Source organism: Terrapene carolina, unplaced genomic scaffold, assembly GCF_002925995.2.
Source record: "Terrapene carolina triunguis isolate 2854851 unplaced genomic scaffold, T_m_triunguis-2.0 Scaffold211, whole genome shotgun sequence".
NCBI lineage: Eukaryota > Metazoa > Chordata > Testudines > Emydidae > Terrapene > Terrapene triunguis.
The window spans coordinates 39,446,365-39,461,372 of record NW_020664562.1 but is presented as its reverse complement, the minus strand read 5'-3'; the positions used below and the strand labels follow the sequence as shown (position 1 = coordinate 39,461,372).

Here is a 15,008-nt window from a genome sequence, read left to right as displayed (position 1 = left end):
ATTGACGTGAGTTTATTACACATTTATTACAAGTGGGAGATTCAATGTTGCCATTGTCAAATGACTATCAAGCTACATGTGTGACTAAGTCCGCTATTAACAGTTACCTGTGTGTGGATGGATGATACGGCAACAACTTCTACATTGAAAACTCCTTTGTGATTATCTACCCACTTCATTCCAGGAAGGGGCACCTATAGGAAATTAATAAAATCATTAACTCATGTAAGACACCTCAGGCATTACCTGTAGGAAAAGAGAAAGCACCTCCTTTGTAGAGCTAAGGTTCTTCTGATTAAAATACTAACTCAATTTTACTGTCAGATGATACACACAGCACTTTTTAGAGTTAACAGTTTTCAAGAAATAGCCTAAGAATTTCAAAATTTTCTATAGCTTTTTCCTTATATCTTCTTCTGAGGGATTTCAGCATGAGCAATAACTGACCTCTGGAGAAAGCACAGAATAAGCCTGTGGTGGTTTTTCCAATGAAACAGGTAGGCAGAACTGACCAGTCTTCAAACGTCCATTTTGAAGCATTGGTATCCACTTTAAGAGGGGGGGAAAAAAACAACACAGTATATTGAGTCCTACAGGGCTGAATTTCACAGCAAACATTTTCTGGATGGAAACATGGCTAATGTGTGATTAGTGGCCATTCTAGACTTTAACAAGTTGAAGCACTATTCAAATTATGTCATACTCATAACAGGGGGAGAGATAGCTCAGTGGTTTGAGCATTGGCCTGCTAAACCCAGGGTTGTGAGTTCAATCCTTGAGGGGGCCATTTGGGGATTTAGTTGGGGATTGGTCCTGCTTTGAGCAGGGGGTTGGCCTAGATGACCTCCTGAGGTCCCTTCCAACCCTGATATTCTATGATGTGACAATGTTGAGTAAAATAAAAACAAATACATTATCAATATATCCTGCTTTGGATCAAAATTTGATTTTGTTGAAAGAAAGATGCTTACAGTGTATCCAACCGGCGTCTCAAGAGGAGTGTTTTGTTTTTGTTGGCAACTGACATGATAGAAAGTAAAAAGCAGGTGGTGATGATCAGTTAAAGTGGCAGGGAGTTTAATTTTGATTTCTTCATGAAAATCAGGCGATCTGTTTAGAAACAAAATCATCAACTCAGTTACCAATTCAAATTCTGTAATTAGGATTATTACTGGCATTCAGATAAACCATGCTTGGCCTGGTTGCTTCACCTTTATTTTTTTCCAAAATCCTTTTTAGACTGGCTTAGATTGAACCCTTTGTGCAAAGAAGGAAATAAATGGAGTACCTCAGAGGATTACAAGTTTTACTTTCTGATCAGTGTTTGGAAAAATATATTAGCTCAGACAATATTTGTACTGGTCTGCCAAAAGTTGTCAGAATACATTGGGCCTTAAACATGGGTGTCATCTTTTTGAACAATTAGAAAAAGTATTTTTGCTATTTCATTGAACAGTACATCAAATCTGATTAAAAAATAAAGTCTGGAAGCTAATTTAATATTTTATCACGCTGCATTTCTTCTCCCATCAAAGTCTGAGTGAATGCTAGATTCCCATGCTGCTGCTGTTGTCATCTGCAGTTCCTGTTTCCAAGTTCAAGAGGCGCTCTAGAATCTAGTGAGCCAATTAAGGACAGTTCACAAAGCACGTAAATGGGTGTTTCACTTGAAGCACATGAGCCTTGTGCTACTCACACCATTAAAGTTCACTCTGTGCTTAAGGGATTTGCTGGACGGAGCTTAATGTTTTACGCCATTTGAAAGCTGAGTTTTCCAGGTTTCTGATTCTGGCTGGGATTTTTAAGGGGATGTCTTTCCTGCAGAGTTAACGTAGGATCTTACTCCGGTATTGCTGCTAACCTCATTCCCATTTACACACAGAATCCCCTCACCTGATCTGGATGGTGCTTTAAGCCTGGGCTAGTTGGCCAGGCTGGAGCGACAGGTTAAAGCCTGAGTGCTGCTTTCACTCAGGTTAGTAACCCACTCATGCTGCAGTGCAGATGCAGGCTAAATAACTCGAGTGCTGATAGTCTTCCAGTGCCTTCCCACAATTCCCCCATGTGCCCAGAGGACAGACGAGTTCCCCAAAATTCACATAGAGCAGCTCAGTTTATGGCACTACAAAGAACCATAGGATGTGCCCTCAGAAATCTTAGCAACACACATGGGGGAGTGCAGCACCAGTGAGAACACAATAATTTGAGTCTGGCTTTGCAGTGTGGCTGCTTACACTCGGGAATAGACTAACCTGGGTGCCAATCACCAGAGTTAATCCTGCAGTGAATCCAGACCCTAAGAGAGTGAGGTGCTCACCTCCTCGTGCCGTTGTTTTCAACCTGGGATCCGCAGACCTCTGGCGGTCTGCAGACTATGTCTAAAATTTCCAAAGGGGTCAGCACCACCACTTGAAAATTTTTAGGAGTCCACAAATGAAAAAAGGTTAAAAACCATTGTCCTAGTGAATTTCACTGGAATTTGGGCACCTTAGGCTCCTTTGAAAATCTTAGGTTTTAACAGCATTTGTTATAGCGCTAACCATTCTAGAGACTGTGGCTTTGGAAAGAAGGTCAGAATTGAAATGGGGAAGAGGTACAAGGGTAATCAGAATGATCTGATTTTTAACATGTCCTATGTTTTGTGAACCATAAGAAATGGAAATGAAGTCTACACATTTCTGGAAGGCCATAACTCTAGGCTGTACAAGTATATATAGCATATATTGTTAGACCCTGTTGAATGAGAGATATTAAATAGTGCCTGTTGGAAAATCTTCATAAAAATATTCCCAATTTTTGATTGACTAATATTAAACATTAAAATGCTCACAGGTCCTTTGGACCAACAGCACTATTTCAGGAATGATCCAGAATTTAAAAGATACATTCCTGGACCTCATGCCAGCTCAAGCTGGAAGCAGATCTATAATTTATCAGCGTTTTTGCTCATTTTCATAAATACCTTTGCGTTCAACAAAGCATTTTTCCTGTCTACTAATAAAAATAATTAAAAGTATGCTTTATTCTAAAAAGGAAATGAATAAATGAATTTGCTTTCTAGAAATATAAAGGACAACTGGAGTACTACATAGACTTCTCCTGCCATCTATCTCCACCCTCTGACAAACAGAGGCTAGGGACACCATTGCTTACCCATCCTGGCTAATAGCCATTAATGGACTTAACCTCCATGAATTTATCTAGTTCTTTTTTAAACCCTGTTATAGTCCTAGCCTTCACAACCTCCTCAGGCAAGGAGTTCCACAGATTGATCTGTTATTTAATTGTTTTTGAGTGAATGCTAATAATTATAGATTAGGTCAATTTTCAAATGAGATGTTCATTCTATTTTCAGCAAAAAGCAAGCACATAGATCTGGCCTGAAATCCTTGTAAAGCATACGCTGACTTCAATGAGGCCAGGATTTCATGCTTGATTTTTGTATCAAACTACCAATTGTTTGCTTATTTTAAGTTAGAACCATACGGAATACAATTTTCACTAACTTTATACACTGCAATCAGAGTCCAACCCCAGTCCCACTGAAGTAAGAGCCTTGTCCTTCAGTGCATATCTGTAAATGCAAGAGGTTGTGAACAAATGCAAAACTGGGGCCAACTTGTGCAATCCTTACTCAGGTGAGTACTCCTTGCCTCAGGTAGTGCCACTGGCTCTAATGGGACTATTTTCATGAGTAAGGACGATTAGTTTGAGTAAGTGTGTCTGAGTAAGAACTTTGGGCTCAAAACTGCAAGCTACCAAGTACTCTGAGCATGTGCTTAACTTCAGCACATAAATAGTCCCCATTGACTGATATGCCTAACTTTACGCTTGTGCTCAAGTGTTTCACTGGATCAGGCTGGTGTGCTCAGTGTCTTGGAAGAAGGAACCTTTTAGGATTCGATTCACCTCTCACATCAGTTTTACACAGAATACTCCTGATTTATACCCCTAGGAGAGCAGACTCTGGCCCTCAGTCTCTATAAAAGTACAACTGGAGTATTAGGTGCTGTCTTTATTTTTTTATATATGATAAGCACTGAGTGTATTGTCAGTGTTAAATAAACAATGAGTCAGATTCACATTGCATTGCTCCACATTCACACCAGTAAAACTCCTCTGACTTGAGTGGAGTAGCATTGTGGTGAATTAAGCCCAATTGTTTTTTAAAAGCAGCTTTTGTATTTTACCTGTTATGATATACTACCGCTGTGTATGCTTCTTTTGAAAATTCAGGACAGCTAGATTTACCAAAGATAACCTGCAGAAACACAACAGAAGAAGCATTAGAATTTGCGCCAGAGTTCTACATTGTTTGAGGCTTAGGGCCAGATCCTCAGCTGCTGTAAACTGAAGTCAATAGAGCGGTACTGATTTACACCAGCTGAGGATTTGGCTCTTCATTGCTATACAACATCTTTCGATCATTTGAAAAATTATTTCATAAACCCAGTTACAAAAATTGGGTGGAGTGGGGCCATCCGAAGACTTGGCCGATGAGGCCATGTGGTACAGCTAGCCCTCATTCTCAGTTGGGCAACACCAGGAGGAAGGAAGCAAGGGGAACAGAGAGAACAAAAGAATGGGAGTGTGAACGTGGGAAAGGGAGAAGGAACCCACAGAGAGATCCTCAGCAGGTGTAATTCAGCGAGCTCTGTTGGCTGAGAATCCGGGCCTGAATAAGAGTAGAACATAAGATTAAATTTTTTTTTGCCACTGAAGCAAAAATATTACATTACCAGCCTAACGGGCGGCCACTACAGACTTCCTGAGTCTGGCTCTGGAACATCAGTTGCAACTCAGCTGCTTGACAAACTGCATTTAAATGTGTGCTGTGTTCTGAAATGCTCTTATTTTAATTCCAACAGAAACAGTCATCCTGAAAGATCTTTTCAGAGCATTGTTAGTTACTGCACCACCGTTCTGGCTGCAGTGCAGATGGTAACTCTTTACATTGGCAGCACCCAGCAGTTACAGGAACTGAAAGCAAAGCATATTCCTTACTGGCATGGCATTGCTTGGATCCTCTCCGTACATAAACTGGACTTTCACAGTGATATTCCTGGCAGAGCCCTGCCGGTTGGCAAAGTTAAGGCTCTGAGGGTAGACATACAGAAGATTTCTGCAAAAAACAGAAGCATTAGCATTTACCTCAACATGAAAACTCTGGGTAGCACACACAACTATTGACACTATAATCTACAAAAACAAGTAGAAATTCAATGGAACATATGAAAGTCTTGGCATTTTTTCCTTATTACCCCCCCACACACACACACTCCACCCTCAACGGTGATTTGGTTATAACTCATGCTCCAAACATCAAACCTCAATTCTCCCAGCTAAGTGACAGGTTCCGAGACAGTAATTCTATGTCATTGCCATTCTAAAGCTTTCTTGCCATTTTAAAAAGAGTTCTGTTCAATGAGTTTACTACGTCAACAATTCCATTGGAAAGCGAGAGCATCAATAAGGAAGCATGTGCAAAGTTTTAAATTGTCCCAACACACCCACCCACCCGTCTCCCATGAAGCACCTGCCTTGCTGACACTTGTGAGGGGATGAAGGAGAAGACATCAGGATGGTGTCAAAATGCAGTTCTCCTCTGAAAAGTGACTATATAAAAATGGCACCTACTTACTCAGCAGATCGGCACCTTCTATCAGTTGTACCTGCTCACTCTGGTGACTGAAATAAGGTTTTACTATTTTTTACTCCTCTTAGAACTGCAAAACCCATACAAGTGAGCTGGATTTTATTCTGACTCATGCATCACCAACAGAATTGTGAACCACAGGCTCCATTTTCTCTTATGTAGCAATTCCCCCTGCAGGGGAGAGAGGAACCTCCAGGTGACTGATTCCTCATCGTCTTGCTCCTTGTGCAGTCATCTACACCAGTGCAAAGCAAGTGTAAGACAGATGTAGCGCATTACTATTCTGATTTGGTGGTAGTTTTTGCACTCCCTTTGCACAGGTATAAATGACTACACAAGGTGTAGGGCAAAGAAGAATCAGGTCCCAGGAGTTTCAAACACTCAGCGTTGCCTATTCACACTTCTATTGTAGGGGAATGGTTTGCCCCAGCCCAGTGATCCAGAGGAAGCTGGAATATCCACCCCCTTCACGGATCCACAAGCAAGACCACACTGGCCCACTGGTCCCTGGAAAGCACAGATCAGAGGAGACCAAGCACTTTAAAGTCACTATTCTCAGTCAAACTATGGCCCCTTTACACCATTCTCGCAGCACAGAGTCCTTACATTGGAGATGTATATAATTTACACCCATTTAAGGCTCTTGTACATTGCCAAAAGACAATTAGGGCTTGTCTACATGAACAAGTCCTCTGTGAGGTGGGACTAGCTCAAAGCCTTCTAATGCACAGGTAACAAAAAGATGGTCCTTGTCCCAAAGAGCTCCCAATCTATGTTACTAAGTCGAGAGACAACAGGTGGACACAAGAAACAGACGTGGGGAGCACAAAGGAACAGTGAGATAATTCATCAGTGTAATAAGCAGCAGCCCCAGAGCATCAGAAGTGACAGACTAAAAACAAAAAGGCTCCTCTTAGATTGTCATCACAAATATCTTGCTCTCTTTATGTGTCCAGAGCTCCCAGTAATTTCAGTAAGAATTCCGTGCATGTATAGTGGGAATAATACTGGGTTTGAGTTCTTCTGCAGGACTCTGAGAAGAGAAAGCTGCTTTTAGGGGGGTACCCACTGAAAGTCGGCTCCTGTACAAAGCAGCTCAACTCTACAGCACCAGAATGCAATATGGGGCTGCATGGTGAACTCAAATTACTTTCCCCCTCCAGGCTGTGGAATGTGCCTACTTCTCACACGGCAAATTTCCTCTCTTCAAACAAAGTCCTTCATGCTGAATGAAGCTTTTGAATTTCATCCCCATTGTTCACCATGCCTAATCAACGTTCTCTTGTTCTTTCAGAGGGTGGCTCATGCTTTTTTTGTGGCTCCACTAAATGTCCTTGTTCGGGCATGAATACATTTGCTCCGCAATGTTCTTTTTAAAAATAGAAATTAAAATTTGCTTTAAAATGCACTTTGCTCACAAAACTTTCATTAAGTATTATTAGTGCTTAAGACAGGGATTTAATGTATTTGGGAAGCCATGCTACAAGATCCCTGTATTAAAGGCAGTGTTAGGGCTGAGTTATGTAGAATAGTAGAGATGGGCCCAAGCCAAAAACCTAGATCCAAACATCCATTCTTCTCCGAGGGGCTGGGAGGTGGTGGGGTAGAAGCTATCACAGCTGCTCTGTTCCACCCAAGGAATCCCTAAGCAGGGAGGGAATCCACAAGATGACTTTAGAGTGGCTGTCACACTGCAGCTAAGATCTGGCTCATCAGCTTTGGATAAATTCACAACCAAAAATACGGGGGGAAGACTATTAGTTGCTTCCTCCCCCACTTCTTTTGATCATCTCTCATTTAAATAAAGGCTGTTAGGACAATCATCATGTATATTGAGGGTAAATTTTCAAAGGCAGTAAGGTGTATAATTTCCATTAATAGTCCATGGGCGTTAGGCGCCTAACTCCTGTTTGTGCCTTTGAAAATTTGCCCCTGATGATTAGATGATACAGCTAGTGGTGTCATAAGTGTGCTTTGTCGGGGACTTAAATACAGTTCATCACAGGATAAAAAATACCCAGCTATTCAATCAGAATATGATCCTGAATCAGCATGACCTGGTTCTCAGCTCATTCACATGGCCCTGGCATCACTTCACTTATACAGATCTTGTACAGTAGGTGCTAGACCCCAGTTTCATCTTCATTTCCCCTTTCTCCTGTTAAGTTCTAATTATTTTTCCTCTCTGCTAAGCCATCAAGCCCCATGAAACATGTCTTCCCTGCTTCATTAGAGTCACTTCATCATAAAGGCTCATTTCATCACTTGTTTTGCACAACGTGCTGGGCACTTTATAGACTGGCTGGAATGCCGACAATGTTATCACCATCCTCTGAACATGCTGAGAGAACATGAAGTCAAAGATTGGCAAAGACTGCCTAGCTATGTGGGCTTTGTGCCAAGTTACTGGGCTGTTAAGGGTTAATTATTTGGCACAACTTTGTTGGCAGGGTCCCTGAAGGTCAAAAGTCTACAGTCTTAGCATGGTTTCAGAGGAGGAAAATAGAGAGACAAGACTGAGTGGGACACTAGTGGGGCCAGAAATTTGTGCAGAGGACAGGGCTAGAGAACAGAGGGAGGATTTGCCACTGGGATGGGGCTGAGGTGGCAGTAGACATGCTCGGTCTATGGTGATTAAGAAAGGACCCCACAGGGACTTCGGCTGCCAAGTAACAGTCAATACCTTGTGGTTTCATTCACAGGTTTTTAATCAATAAAAGTTGCAGCCAAAGGCTCTAAATCCGAAGACTGGTGTCTAGGGCTTTTATTGCAGGACATCTGCAATGCTAAGCAAAACGTATGCAAAGCTTATATTACTTGCAAAGGAGCTCAAATGTACTTTTACCTTCATAAAATGAACTGTTAAACAGCAAAGTCTTTCTCAGCCCAGGAAATGAAAGCACCAGGCAGTTCTCTAAATATTTATGTAATGTGATTGCAGCCATTTTCTCAAATCCTTAATTTTTAATACATTTATAAAGAGGTGATCCTGAACTCTTGGAGGGAATTTCTCACCGTTGTTAAAATTTCCCTTTTCTGTAAAATCCAAAGACATTTTTCTTTGTTTTATTCATACTATAAAAATCCTTAAAAGCTCATTTAATGCGGGTCAGCCACATAGCAGGACATGAATGCCCTTCAGAATCATGTTTGTTAAATACATCTTTTTTTCTAGCAGTGTGAGGTCTCAGCTCTCAGAGACAATTTTCTCCTAGAGGCTCTGAATAACCCCTTGAAACTTATCATTTAATCAGGCTAGTTTTTTTCCCCCTGGACCTGGCTTGCGCGAATCTCTTCGGTGGCTTTGTTGTGGTATTTTGAGAGTGGGACTTTCAAAAGTCCACTGCTGTTGAAATAAATGGTAAAACTCTCATTGATTTTGGTGGGGACAGAATTGGCCAATGACGAGTGATTTGGAAAATCCCACCCATCATTTTTTTATTTTTGCCTTTACTCATTTACACCACTTCTTCCTGCCAAGAGCACTGGACTTACTTATACTGTGGTACACTGTGGCTCAATATTAGTTACTTCTTGAACCATCTCCTAAGTCTTACTAAGAACAAACTCAAGGGCAGCTTCTCTTCTCCTTGGGAAAAATGGACATACTGGAAAAGTTACTGGGGAAAAATTATGAAAAATATTTGAAAAATGAAAAGTGGCTTTGTTTTAAACTCTGAAAACTAAAGCAACTTCAAACATTTGCCAACATGTTTTTTAATTTTTCAACCAGTTCTACTATTTTGTAACTTACAGAACAATAGCAGTATGGGAAAACAACAACTAGCTGTCTTCCCCTGTTACAAAGCGGTGCCATGTTTAACTGAAAACTTTATCTGAACTGCATTCACCAAGTTAAGGGTTCAATGACTTTTAGTCTTTTGACTATATGACTGTCATGGATTTTTCCATGCAGAAAATACGTATACATTTAACATGCATATTTATCTTTCTTTTTAAACACTGGGAGGAACAGGCTGGGCTAAGAGGTATTTTCCATCTTTAATTCCTATAATAAGGGCTCTATCCAGATCAATCATTTAAAATAAAACTCCACAAAACATTACAAGTTAAACTGTAAGGGCCCAAAGAAATTTCGGCACAGACACAAGTACAAACTCAGGCCTCGATCTTGAAAATACTTAAGCATATACTTAACTTTACTCATGTGAGTATCTCCATAGTGTTCAAAGGAGCTAGTCACATGAGTAAAGTAATAATGGAGGATATAGTTTTTAATAGGACTGAAATCAATAGGGCACCATACACATTTAATGTGCTTCTACAGAAATTAATCTGAAAATGCTTAGAATTTAGTAGAGAATGATATCCTTCCAACAGTAGTTTTGGTCTAAAGTAACTTGTTATAGGCTGTAATCTCATGGACACACCCCTTAAAAACCCTGATACTATGTGGTACAGCAATCAATCAATCTCACTGAATCTAATGCTCTGGTATAAAGCACTATGCATTCTATATCACAGTTAAATATGGTATTCATTATTATCTCACTACAAATATGACTACTCTATCACAGCATTATTATAATTTTACTCGTGGAGTTAATATATATAGCATAATCTAATAAAGGCTAAAGAAGAAAGATTAAATGGGTTCATTTTAACAAAAGGCCAGAAGTGTTTTGAGCTAATACATACTCTGTGCTATTGCTTCAAGATCTGTTTATAAAGAATGTGGCCTGCAAGTAATGTAATTGCTTCACTCTTGGTTCCATTAAGCCACAATATTTGTGGTTATCATCTTGTAGCCAAGTTTGTGAGCAAGGCTACAGTCAACGTCAAAAGCCACAGCCAAAGTCATTGTTATTCAATGGATTAGCCACGTTCATCACAATGTACCTGGAATCTAAAGCCCTGGTGCAACATAGCACATAAGCACATGCATAACCTTTGACATGTTCCATTAAAATCAATGGAACTACTAAACATACTTAAAGATATGCACATGCAGCGCTTTGCTTAAATGCGTAAACTTTTGGTGTGTATATGGACTCCACTGGCCTAGGAAATAAGTGACTAGTGGCTGCTGTCATGAAAACAGGTCAGGAGACCACAATTTTCAAATTTTATTAACAATACTATGAGTTTGTAGCATACCTGGGGATAGTGAATATTTCTGTTAACTTTGTAATGATTTCTATATAATCACCCTTAATTGTGCAGATCAAACTGAGGCATCTTTAGGTAGCATTACACTTGTTGTTTAGTAGATACACCACCAAATACTGCTGACAAAAAACGAATGCACTGTTTTTATTCCCTTTTATTTCCTCTTACAAACAAAACAGCACAAAACAAGAACCTTGTAAAAAATTACTTGACATTTCTCTAACACTATTAATTTGAAGATCTCAAAGTGCTTTACAAACATAAATTAAGTGACAGGACTCTAACGAAGGAGAGTATTATCTCCTTTTTACAACAAGGAAAACTGAGGTACAGGCTGGTTAAGTGACTTGTCCACGCTAACACAGCAAGTTAGAGAACCAAGGAGTCCTGACCAGGGCCGCTGAGAGCAGGTTTGGGCCCCGGTTTAAAATATTTTTGGGGCCCCCCAGCAAGGGCGGACCGGCTAAACAGGGCCGACGAGGGGGGGGGAAGCCGGGCCCTGGGCCCCCTTCCGGACCCCCGAGCCCCGGTAATTTGTCCCAGCCCCCCCCCCCCCCCCGCTGGCCCTGGCCCTGACTCCCCTTCTCCTGCTCTCTTCACTCCTCTACACATTCTCTCAGGGAAATACTAAACCATTCAATAAATTACAAACTACTTAACTTCTATGATGCTTCTTAACATGTTGAATATGTTGGGCAAATACACCTTCAGTGCCACCACAATACTTTGTCCATCAAGACACACTGTTCTGATTTCAATGGAACTCCAGAAATCAATGCACAGGAGATGATCAGCAGAGGGAATAGGACAAATGGAGGTGAAATGATTAGGAACAAACAACCAAAAATAAACTCGTTTCCAATGTCCTTTTACACTAAAAAAACCTCCACTGTTTGTTACGTCTGACAACAAGTGACCAGAGAGACACGGTGGGTGAAAGAATATCTTTTACTGGATATAACCTCACCCACCCACCTGGTCTCTCTAATATTCTGGGACCACCATGGCTACAGCAACACTGCATACAACAGGTGACCAGACAGACTTCACTACTGGCTGGCTGGGCTAACTGTGCATGCCTCTTGCACATAACCACAGCCAAAACTTGAAACTGGACCCTGCCTGTCACTTTACCAGGGACATCAAAAGAGAACCTGCTTGTGATATGGTTACTAAGATCTGTGCTAAACTTCTCTCAGCTAGAAATGGCTCCTTCTACATCTTACACTTGCTTATTTCTTACCTGACTTAGAGCAGGTTCTAATCAACTAAAAGGAAACAAACCATCAAAAAAAACAACCTTGCATTGAGGGAAGGTAGGGGTGCGTGCGTGTGTATACATGCACCTATATTCCTTTAGTGACGGCCATTTTTTCAGTTTTGTGATTTGTTCTATTAGGTAAAGAGACAGGCAGGGTAAAGTCACATCAGGTTAAACATGAAATCTTTTGGAGATTTGGTTATAAATTAAAAACATGTTAAGATCACTTGTGCCATGGGCTGGGCTGGCCCCCCGCAGCACTACAGACAAGAGGAACACAAAGAGTGGCACAAAGCTGTCTCTGACTCCCTACCCCACTTGAGTTCTGTACCCAGCATAGTTCCGCTGGATCCTAGGACTGGGGCCCAAGTCCTCAAAATATCTGAAGGTAAAGAATTAAAAACCATGGATTGCCCTCCTGATGTTTAAATCTTTTCTTTGCCTGACTTTTTAGATACATTTCAGGATCAAATTCCTAATTATTCACAGCCCCTTGTCATGCTGTCTGTTCATTCATCCCCCTGTCATTTTACGAATGTTTCCTACAAAACATTTTCTAGTGATTTGTCTCAGCGTTCTTCCAAAACAAGATCCTCAAACATGGTCGCCAACTGCAGGCTCCTGCTAGCAGACTGCATTGCAGGGCCCAAGTCTGCTGGATTGTTGTCTCTCATCAAGATTATCTCCTTGGGATACTATGAGAAATGTGGTTGTGGTCTGCTGTGAAGTACTGACTATTACATCAGATTATTTCTTGTATTTGCTTTGATCATATGCCAGCCGATTTATAATGAAATTCCACTGTCCAGAGCTATGAACTTTATCCAGATTCTCTATCGTTTTTCTGTGACTGGTGTACATGAGCTGATCACTCAGATTCCTACTGCACCGATGTAATATATTACTCTAGCTATTAATCTGTGCAATAGAATTTAAAAATAATTTTCATGCCACTTAATATTTTATGATTTATTGCATGTCACCAAATTTCCTCATGCAGAGGTTCAGTACCCGGGTTAACAACTTCATTTCAATACACTTTCCTGTTTGACACTGAGTTATGCGCACATATGCAAATAAATAAATAAATAAAGTTGAGCAACTAGGAGGCTCTCCCCACTCCAGCCAGCACTCTGGGAAAAACCTTGAAAATCCTCCAAAAGTGCTAGAGGGCACATTATAATCAGTGTGGGCAGATTTCCTATATTTGTATGTGACTGCGCCACAAGCCACTGTTAATTCAAAACTTCACTGCTCCTTGCAAACTGGTTGGTTCTAAAGCAGGCAATCGTTCCAGTCATAAAGCTGAACACTTTCTTCAGATCATCCTTGCAAGACTACCCCCACCCAAACTTACTTTATTTAGGGCCAAATCTAGGCCATGGAGAAGGATTTTAGGGCAAGGGAGATCTATGGGTATGTCTATACCACTGAGACAATACTGGCATAGCTAAACTGGAATAGTTATGCTGGCATAGCTTCGTAGCGTAGACGCAGCCTGTGCTGACAGAAGGGGTTTTTCTGTCCATGTAGGAACACCACCTGCCCGAAACAATATTAGCTATGCTGATGGAAACACTCCTCCAGTGACACTGCTGTGTCTACATTGGGGATTATGTCAGCATAACTATGCCAGTCGGGGGTGTGGTTTCCCCCCACTCCTGACCAACACAGCTATGTTGATACAGACGCTCCCCGCCTTACGCAAGCGTTCCATTCCGGAACGCCTTGCGTAAGTCGAATTTTGAGTAAGTCGGGAACATATCTCCGACAATTATGGAAAAAAAAAAAAAGCTTACAGAACTTTTTCCGTAAATCCGGATTTCCATAAGTCGGGTTTGTGTAACCCGGGGAGCGTCTGTATAACTTTCAAGTACAGACCAAGCCTAAATATGGCTTTGTCCCTTTCACCCACCCATGGGAATGCCCATGGTTTGGGGCTTTGCATAGCCAAGCTAAATTAATGGCTGGTCTACACTAGGAACTTACATTGGCATAGCTACGTCTCTCAGGGGTGTGAAAAATCCACAATCCTGAGAGACATAGCTAGGCCAGCCTAACCCCAAGTGTAGACCGCGCTAAGTCAAAAAAAGACTTAGCTATCATCTCTTGGGAGGTGGATTACCTATGCTGATGGAAGAACCCCTCCCATCAACATAGATAGTGTCTACACCAAAGCATTACGACAGCACAGCTGTAGCAGTTTAAATACAGACATACCCTAAGACCAGGAAAAGTTTATCTCAGTTGCATCATCCACAAACCCATGCAAATTCACCCTGCAAACATATGGAAACCCCTGCAGAATTTCCCGCTGAAACTCATGATGTCCTAAAAACACTCCCAGCACTCAGAGGACTGTCCAGCATAGGCATAGAGGGGATGGTAAATGGTAGCACAGCTACTTAGGAAGAGGATATCAAGGAAGCGGATTAGCATGGATTGGCAGATGCTCCATGCGGATGGCTCATGGTTTGCTGGAGTTTCCTTTAGGTTCCTAAGGAATCATGAGCATCAACCTTTGCCCTCCTGATCACATGATGCCTCAGAAACCCAGTGGTTCTGATTTCCACTGCTTGAACCTTGAGAAATCATGTACACTTGTGCAAAATGATCACAAAGTGAATCTGCCAAATCAGAATTCTCCACTCATGTACACCAGTGGTAGCGTTTTACATCCACTGAGCACAGGATTGAAGAACTTAAAGAAGGTGCAAAGGAGTGGAAAATCAAGCCCAATGAGTCTACATTTACTGTGTCTAATTCTGCTGTCACTTATCCTGGGGTAACTGAAGAGTAAATCAGTTGAAGTACATTGAATTACACCAGTGTCAAAGTGGTGTGAGATCAGAGTCAGGCTCAGTGAATTGCCCTTCTGTAGGATGTCTCCCCCATCCCCAATAGAGGGCAGAATCTGAAACACAGAGATTGCGTCTCATTTATGTTAAGGCCCTTTTACAT

At 41.3% G+C, this 15,008-nt stretch overlaps 1 protein-coding gene across 4 annotated transcripts in view; it reads right to left on the bottom strand.

Annotated features, from left to right (window-relative positions):
• LOC112115972 (dedicator of cytokinesis protein 7) overlaps nucleotides 1–15,008 on the bottom strand; it is a 109,321-nt gene that overhangs the window by 59,824 nt on the left and 34,489 nt on the right. For all 4 annotated transcript variants that reach the window (XM_029912397.1, XM_029912398.1, XM_026655793.1 and 1 more), the window contains exons 13-17: nucleotides 5,005–5,122; nucleotides 4,191–4,261; nucleotides 972–1,110; nucleotides 448–549; nucleotides 108–194 (exon numbers count right to left, since the gene is read on the bottom strand). In XM_029912397.1, the coding sequence (XP_029768257.1) occupies nucleotides 108–194; nucleotides 448–549; nucleotides 972–1,110; nucleotides 4,191–4,261; nucleotides 5,005–5,122 (517 nt within the window). The remainder of the gene's footprint in view (nucleotides 1–107; nucleotides 195–447; nucleotides 550–971; nucleotides 1,111–4,190; nucleotides 4,262–5,004; nucleotides 5,123–15,008) is intronic.